The sequence below is a fragment of the Eptatretus burgeri genome, chromosome 12 (assembly GCF_056783735.1).
Source record: "Eptatretus burgeri isolate ZD-2024b chromosome 12, Ebu_testis_v1, whole genome shotgun sequence".
NCBI lineage: Eukaryota > Metazoa > Chordata > Myxini > Myxiniformes > Myxinidae > Eptatretus > Eptatretus burgeri.
The window spans coordinates 25,671,288-25,680,544 of record NC_140972.1 but is presented as its reverse complement, the minus strand read 5'-3'; the positions used below and the strand labels follow the sequence as shown (position 1 = coordinate 25,680,544).

General features: G+C 43.6%; 1 protein-coding gene across 3 annotated transcripts in view; it reads right to left on the bottom strand.

Annotated features, from left to right (window-relative positions):
- Nucleotides 1-1,187: 1,187 nt before the first annotated feature.
- LOC147015279 (secretory carrier-associated membrane protein 1-like) overlaps nucleotides 1,188-9,257 on the bottom strand; it is a 38,086-nt gene continuing 30,016 nt past the window's right edge. For all 3 annotated transcript variants that reach the window (XM_085849868.1, XM_085849867.1, XM_085849866.1), the window contains one exon: nucleotides 1,188-2,069. In XM_085849868.1, the coding sequence (XP_085705994.1) occupies nucleotides 1,944-2,069 (126 nt within the window). In that variant the 3' untranslated portion in view covers nucleotides 1,188-1,943. The remainder of the gene's footprint in view (nucleotides 2,070-9,257) is intronic.

Genomic DNA, 9,257 nt, shown 5'->3' with positions numbered 1-9,257 from the left:
GCATTCCATCTGCCAGCGTTACTTGGTGGATGTTAAATATCCCATGGTGCTCGTTGCAAGAGTAGCTGAGTTATCGATGGCACCATGGTCAAATGCCAGCCCTAACTGCTTCGAGTTTCAGGCATGGCCAGCCAGTTCGTGAACGACTTGAGCCAAAAAAAAAAAGGAAGTTTGTAGGTTTGTTCGACTTCTATACATTCTTCAGCTGCTGGATAGAATGAGTTGAAAACTAGTTGTTGTACTTCAAGTGTACATGTTTTTAAGATTAAAAAAAAAAATCGACTTTAGGGTTCAGGGTGGAGTGGAATCCTGCAAATTCTCTACGTAAATGTATTATGTGGCAGCTCTCCTAGTGTGAGGAGGTATTCCAAGTCATAAAATATCCCATTTCTCTGCATCAAAACCAGACATCATGGGCTTGAGAGAATTACACAATGTCATTGTGTGCTTGTTTTACTTCGATGCACTCTTATTCTTTCCATTGGTTCAAGATAGAATTGAAAACTGGTGGTTACACTCATGCTATACAGTATACAGGAAGGTTTAAGTAAGAAAAACAATTCAGTACCCAGAGTTCGGTGTGGGTGGAAGACCCCAATTTTCTCGAAGTAAACGTGCATCATAATCACAACTGGTGGAAGCTTATATTACAAGCCATACATCATAAGAGTAAGGGAACTAACTCATCTGACACGATGGGTTACTTTCTGATGAAATTAAAACTTAAAATCCCATTTACATCTGGGGGAACCAAAATACACACACCACTTACATCCACCCATCCATAGGGACCATACTCTGTGCAGAGCGCTGGTGCTGCCTAAGCAGTCTCCTTGGCTATTGGGCACAATCCTGGATGGGTCACCACTCTGACACAGGATACCAGCAAGCTGGCACTCATTTTGCCAAAACCAGAAGGATGACAGGCAGAGTCAACCCCACCTGGTATTAATTCAACAGCTGAGTGGGATTTGAACTCAGGATCCTTGGATCCCAAGCCCACCACCCGACCCATTAAGCCAACACCAGGCACCACTTACAAATGTGAGTCAATTTCCACAATATGCTTTCATCGACCACACAATTTAAATTTTATCTTTACAATTTCTCCCAAAAAAAAAAAAATTTAATGAAGGCAAAAAAAAAAATCATATTAATGTGTCCACCAACCAAAAACTTCAAAAGGCTTTCTTTGGCAAACTGCTAACCAACCAAAATCTTTATTTCAAAGACAATAAATTTTTCGTTCCCCATTTTCATTATAAACAAAACACCACAGGCAGAAACCGACTTTTCAGGCATTCTTGGCAATGACATACCTTACCCAGGGTTCAAAATATACAGCACAAAATGCCCTTACGTCCATTACAATACTAAAAAGTAAGTGGGGAGGGGGAAATCAATTTGACGACAAGGTAGCATGGTTGAATGAACCTTATCTTCATCCATGCATTCAATCATGCAATATCAGGTGTCAACATTGACCCTCAACTTTATGATCATGCTGTGCAGCCTGTCCCAAGCTCCAAGTTCACGTTGATTTGTCTCATTTTAAACCTAGCCCAAATCCAACTGCCAGGCAAAGCAAACCCATGCAAGGCAGCAAAAATGGAGGAAACGGGAAATATACATAAAGACCAAGAGGACAAACTCAAGCGACAGCGTCTTACGTGTGAAACAAGCAAAGAGAATACTGGGACATTTGGAACACTCGAGAGAAAACACACCGAACATGTAAGCTCAAAATACATTGGAAAATGGCAAGCGAGCTTGGCAAAAGCAGCATGAAATGGGGGGGGGGGTACAAATTACTGTAAATAGTGAATGTTACAGTTCATTGTGAAATATGAAGAAACTCCAATGTGGACATGAGGAACTGGTGCTCGGAGAATTGCTGTATCACACAAAAGCCTGTGTGGGTTAAGTGTGGTGCACACGCCAAATTACACTGCTCTACGCACACCAGAAACGGCTGCGTTCTGCACGTTTCTATTGGAGAACACCCCTTGTGCAAACTCCTCCTGTGCCTTTTGGAAGCTGGCATCCGTATGTCGGTATCGGGAGTGCACCTACGGAAAGGTAGTGGGGGAATGATTGGCACAGTCAAGCATCACCGAACCTGTTATTAAAATAAATAAATAAAATTGTCCACTCATCTAATCCCAACCACTCTCTCCAAATGCATATTCTGGTACTGTACAAACAAGAAAGGGCAAACTCTCACCAGGACTCGTTTTGTGTGTCAAATAAATGGAAGGATGTAATAAATTAAAGGTCTAAATGGTCTCGTAGTAAATGTGTCAAGGTCAAAGGTCTGAAAAGTTGAAAGGTCAAAATAATAATAATAATAATAATTTAAAAAAAAAAAAAACTTAAATCTGCTGCAAACCATTTCATGAATATGCATACTTCACCAATACTGTATATTGGTGTGGTTTTGACTTTCAGGGGGTAAAATAATTAATCGTTGGTGAAACGGTATTTATTTCATAGTATTTGCTCAGTTAAACATGTTGTGTTGCGTGTAAATAGATATGCTTTGCCAACGTGTGAGAAAAGAGTCCATCTAGGTTATTTTACTTTGCACACCATTTACTTTAACCACTTTCACACACTTCATAGCACAGAAACTCCTTCACCTCCACTATCAAAACCCTTCCAACCGGTTCAAAACATTCTGGGGTTCATCCTATTGGCACAGTGCGGCAGATGGTCAATCGATTGTCATCAACTCCGACAGCTCGCCAAAACCCGGTATCCCAACTTAGGACCCCATGGGGCCAATCACTGGATGTTTGGATTAAACCAATCACTGGATTGGATTAGACTGGATTAAACCAATCACTGGATGGCCCGAACAGAGTTCAGGGATCAGATTCACCAATCAGGTGAGAGGAGAGAAAACCCTGGCCCTGTGTCCCCTCCCATGGAAAAGGGTGGGAGCCCGAACGTGAGGGGGGGAAAGACGCTTTACAAGTTAATGAAAATGAGCCATCTTAATCTTGACTTCATGGTCTGAGAAGTCTCTTGTAATCGTTGTTCAGAATAATCTCTGGGCTTCTTGGAATGGACTTGGGATCAAGGAGAGAGAAGACACCACCCTCCTCATCTCGCTCTCGTCAGGGTCTTTGATCTGGGCACGATAAGCTAATGGTCCGGGGTCAGCACTATGCCCATCTTCTGGTTCGGTGATGCAGTGTGACACGGTGGACCACAGGCATGTGGAGTGGAGCCAGCGCCGGGACAAAATGGACCACGGCTAAAGGGACATTGTGCCAGTCATTGGGGTGTCAGCTCAGCCAAGTGGATGCAAGTTGTGCTGCGGGAATGATTGGTCACCACCTTCTTCTCTCTCATTTCAATGTCTGGATGTTTGATTGGTACCACATATGTAATGTGTTAAATTGACTGCACAAGGAATCTGAGGGTGGGAATGTTCACTTAGGGGATAAGTGAGAATGCCAATTGCCTTTGAAATACATGCCCTGTGAATTACCCCTGTAAATACGTACGGTTTTAATACATGCTCAACACCATTTTGTGGCCCGACTCCTCCTGTCTGTCCCGATGGCGGTGTATGACAGCTGTTGATTGGTTATCAATAAATTGTTGGGCTATAGAGATAAGAACACAACACGTGACATTGGTTACGCTCTGCCAATCAGTTAAGATCTGTTTCAGTGAATACTGGCATGACTCCACATTTGGAACACTAACCTCATTAGTAATGGCAATACAGTTTTGGACATGAAGCCAGCTGGCGGTACGAAAGACGATCATGGTCTTTACAGACTTGCCGTCCATTTGGGGTTATTCAGATGGGGGACGACCATAAAATATGTTTTTATTTTTGATAAATAAAAATAAGTTAGTTAAAGTTAGTTTCTCAATAATTTTTTCAGTTATTGCTATGATACAGGAAAACACAGCCCAGAATGCATGTTTTTTTCCCCCCCATGTGTATATTATTGGGAAGAGGGGTCTTTTGTAACACTGGCAGAGTACCCGCCATGATAGCGATCTTGTTCCAAGCATGCAACCCGTTCTGACACACACCTTTGTTTTGGGCTGTGTATAGGCAACTGACGACTGCCTCAATCACTCCCGAAAATTTTTTTAAAATAAAAAATAATAACTAGAACTGCCACTTTATAACTGCTGGCAGTGATGACCGGGTACCCAGACGTCCGTCTTTGATAAAACATGAGAATTAAATGATAGTCGCAAAGTTTCCCTTCGATAAGATAAGTGGTTCAAGAGAAAACATTATTTAATAGTCATACAAATACAGCCCTGCTTCGAGACAGCTTGGAACAGACAAGTTACGAACCGCGTCGCACAAAGTGTTCAATCTATTTATTACGTATGCAGTTAGCCCTTTTTCCTGGGGACATTGTCGGTATCAATTGAATTGAGATTCCTGTACCCTCAAACGCATGCAGGTGCAGCCAAGTGAACCTTCTGGAAAAAACAAATCTAAAAGGTCTCAGATTCAAATAATTAAATCATTCTGGCTGCCAAACCATGTGGCCGATTGTGTTGAAATTTTCCAGCCGTTCCAATGTGTCCAGCTGTTCTGGAGATTTTAAAAATTTATTAATTTTCAATCCAAGATGGCTGACGAACGTGACCTACGACATCATAAATTTATATTCTGCTTCCAATCGTGTAGTGGAACACGTGTGTGAAGTTTCGTGTTACTCGGATAAGATGAGTTTTTATCTCGTGGGTTTTTATGTCGTTTTTATGTCTTAAAAGGATGTCGTGGGGAATGTGCGTGTAAAGTTTCGCATCAATCTCTTCAGCCGTTCTGGCAAAGATGATGTTTTTAATTATCTTTTAAAAAACAAAATGGCTGCCGAACCAAGTCACCTATGACATCATAATAATTTTTTTCTACAGTGAATTGTGTAGATGACGCTCAAGAAATTTCAGATTTTTCCTATGCAGCGTTGTACTTAACAAATTTTCACCGGGATACCGCTTCAGTGATGACGTCACGAAAAATCACCCGTGTTCCCCATGGGGAGTTTATTAAAATGTATGAAGCAAAAGATTTTTCCATTGCACGGTTTCAGAGATAGAGGTCCAAAGTTTATTGGGTTTTTTCAAGATGGCACCTGTACCACGTGACCTATGACATCACATTTATCAATAAAGTATGCTCTCAAAAAAGATACATACGAGGGTGAAAATTTTGTGTTGATCGGACTTACCGTTCCTGGGAAAATGATTTTTAAAGCGAAAAAAACCCAAAAATCGCGGGCGGAAAAAAAAATAACATGCTGGTAGGCGACGAGGGATTCGCTAGGATCGAAGCGCTGGATACGATGCTTTTCATTCTGACCGATCCACTGACGAAGATTCATTGCCAAGACGTATTGGTTCACATACAATTGTTCCTCTACCTGGCAAGATTTTTCCTGTTGCGTATTGTTGTGGTTGACGAAATTCGCAAACCACCATTCAGGTCCCTTAGGTGAGATATCTCTGTAAGTATATGTGTAGTTAGGCCCAAACCCGTTGTTTAGAGGGAATAAATGTCATTCATTCGGGCTGCGACCCTTCTAGATAGCAGTTTTTCTTTTACTATCTTTATTTTGGACCAGCCGCCATTACTACCATTACTACCACCACCAACCACGTCTCAACAGCCATCACACAACAACCACCAACCGCAACGCCGCTTCACAACCACAGCCACGACCCTTGCCGTCACATCTCGCTCTCGCAACCATCGCATCACCGCCATTCCCGTGCCGCTTGTGGACACCGATCCTGGACTCGTGCAGGGCGCGCGCCGAGCGGCGGGTGCAAGAACACCAGCCTTTCCGAAGAAATCGGATCAAAAACGATTCACGCCCACTTCTGTTCCGTCCTATCAGTGAGCATGGGGCGATTTGGCCCCGCCTCCAGGTGCGTCGGAGTATAATTGCTATATGCAGATTCGCGGATCAAAAAGCATTCACGCCCACTTTTCCTCTGTCCAATGGGGAGCCAGCCAGAGGTAAAGGGTCGAAGGTGAAGGAGCGAAGCCACGGGGGCTATAAAGGGCCGCGTTCGCTCGCCAAGCAGTTGAGTTGGGAAGAGTCGGAATAGTTGAGTCAGTCAAGGAGAGAAGAGAAGAGTCGGAGAAAGCAGTTGGACGGAGCTGAGGAGAGTGGAGAGTTGGAGAGTGGTGGTGGCGGCGGCGAAGGCAGTCGAGAGGGCGCTCGTGTCAGAGTCGGGGAGCTGCGGAGAGGGGAGGCCGGTAACGCGACCGAGGTCGCGGTGGAGACGCTCGTCGCGGGACCCGAGCCAGCGAGATATCCTCATTCCCCCGAGCATCAACAACCCCCTCCTGTTTCCCCCCGCGCTGAGATAGTGTGAGAAGGGGGCCCCGTTCCCACCCCATTCCAGACACTGTCCGCGAGGCCCGCGGAGTCGGGGCGCCACCGCCATTTTGCGGCTCATCACCAGACGGGTAGGCTCGACGCGGTCTCGGCCCCAGGCCCGTCTGCCCCCTCATAGTGGAGGGTGGTTCCTTTTTCTTTTGCTTTGAGTATATGTGTTGTCGGCGCCATCTGTGAAGTAAAACTGTATAAGTGTTGCCGTGTGCTCGGTAGTCGGTAGTAGATCTGCAGTGTGTGTTTCTCTTTTATATTTGCTTTTTGTGCATTATTGTGTGTTTCTTCTATTTTTACATTTGCTTTTGGTGTATAATTGTATATGTGTGCTTTCCGTTTGCCGCGGAATAAATGTGTTTTATGTTGAACTGTTTTTCCCGTTTCGCTTCGTCTTTTCCTTTATTGAATCTCCATCTTACTTCACGTAAAGGGTTGGTCGTGGGCTAAAGACGCCCAATAATTAATCGAACCGTCGAGGTTGACTATAACACCGCTCGGTTATCCCGATAGTACGGAACGGGTCGCTTAAAGTGGCCCGTGTCCGAAGTCGACCTGCGGCGAGGTGCGATCGCCCGGTCTACCCTCCGTGTGGGTACTTAGGTAGGTCGAATTTGGCGAGCAACCCTATCCCACGCGGGGGGCCGATTGGCACGATCGTGGTGAGGCCGAAAGGCCCACCCGTGACTAGTTACCGGCGTTAGTCCGAGAGGGTCACGACGGGATTGTCCGTCCGGTGGGCGACGTGCCGCGATTCGAGTTACGTGGCCGTTCGCACGCCAGCGGGCGCGAATCCGCAACAGTATTTTGCCAACTGGCACTCCTCATAAAAAATGACGGTAAATAGACACCCTATTTTTGAAGGACTACCATTTGAAAAATAATCGGTTTGCTGGTTTGTGCTGTGGAACCTCGCGTTGCAGACACACACACACACACACACACACGCGCACACACACACACACCCACACACACACACACACACACACACACACACACACACACACACACACACACACACACACACACACACACACACACACAAAACCCGACAATAAGGGATATCTTGCATATATGGCGAATCCAATAAGAAATAATAATAAAAAATAAACAAGAAAAACAATGTTACCCAGTCCATTGGACTGGGTACCCTAATAACCTGGGTTACTTGCATGAAGCAAAAACATACCGACTGCTTCTTAATCAAAATACCTCACTGCACTGGAAAACGGGACAAGAATACTGTACAGTAAATCCTCAAATATCGCAGGGGTTAGGTTCCTGGAAAATGTCGCAATAGTTAAACCCTCGATCGTGAAAACCAAGGACCAATGGGAAAAGGGGGGTTCGGTTCCTTGACTTCGAGAAAATATAGAGGAAAACCAAAGGCAGCCAAAAATAAACACAAAACAATTGAGATAAACACCTAAATATATATATATATATATATATATATATATATATATATATATATATATATATATATATATATATATATATATATATATATATAGCATGTTAACATTGAAATAAACATGTAAAGACAATAAATATGGTTTAAATTAAACAAATCCACAAGACTTTTACCTTTTAAATTTATTCTAAAACAGGGAGGTGGGTGAGGGTGAACATATACATACGCATTCATACTGTACTCTGCCAAAAATTAGAAAACACAAGATTTAGCTCGGGATGACAATGATGCAGCTGTAGAGGGGAGGGTGGAGGTTAGAAAGATCTGGATGAAGAACTCGCGATGGCTGTTCAATCATTGGGATCATGACAAAGTCACATGCTGTGTTGCCACATAGAAAGAGGGTAAAACGATCATTAGCTACCTTGATCCGGAACAGATCTTCCTTGCTTGGAGAGGAAGGCACGAGATGGCATGCTCTTCCAAAATAATCCCGTCTCTTCGGCATTAAAAACCTGCTCCAGCACGAATCCCTTCGCCTCGATTAGTTCCATGGGCCATGGATGAATTGGAGCCTTCAGTCCAGGGGTGCCTCATGACAACGTTGATAAATATGAAATCGTTTCTTCCGTACACTGGACCACTCAAAGACATTTCTTTCTGTTTGGTCATCGATCCAAACATTAAGCACTTTTTCCATCCTTTCAATACGAGGATCGCTGGAATGAACCTTTTGTGCTTTGTTGGCGAGAATCCTTGCACGGATGGATATTTGACTCGAATTTAAACACAGTCGATTCCTTGATCCCGTAGTGGCGGCCCACAGATGCCGCACTTTCACTTCTTGCCGACGTATCTCACAACTCGATTTCTTCGCACAATGTCATAACCTTTCTCTGCCTTTTGGCACAATGAATTTTGTCCATCGATTTACGTTTGGGTGCCATTATTAACTGTTGTGTGTCAACGAGATCTTGTAGATCTAGTATTACAAGATCTCCCTCTGTCATTTTCTGTTCGATGACGATTCATTATAAAATCTAGCTTTGTTCCTGTGTGCAGTCGTAGTAGTAGTAATAGGAGTGGTTTTATTCAACCGAACAAAAACAAACATAGAGAGAAGAGAAATGGCTGCAAAATAGTACATTTTAATATAATTAAATTGCGTACTAATTAACATGCAGAGAAAAGTCATGTTATAACAAGGGACAGATTAATTCACAATGGACATGATCATTGCAAGCCAGAAAGACGAAACCATCCCCATTATACATGTGATGTATAAACAATTAAGGAAGAAAGTGCACTGGAATGGCTTGTCATTCCTCAGTATGTGTAGGTGACAAGGAAGGCAAACAAATCACATCGTAAAATATCATGACCATAAGGCAGGATAGACACTATATAGGAGGGTGAATACAGCAAAAAGCAAAGGGAGGATTAATGAATAGGTGCAATAG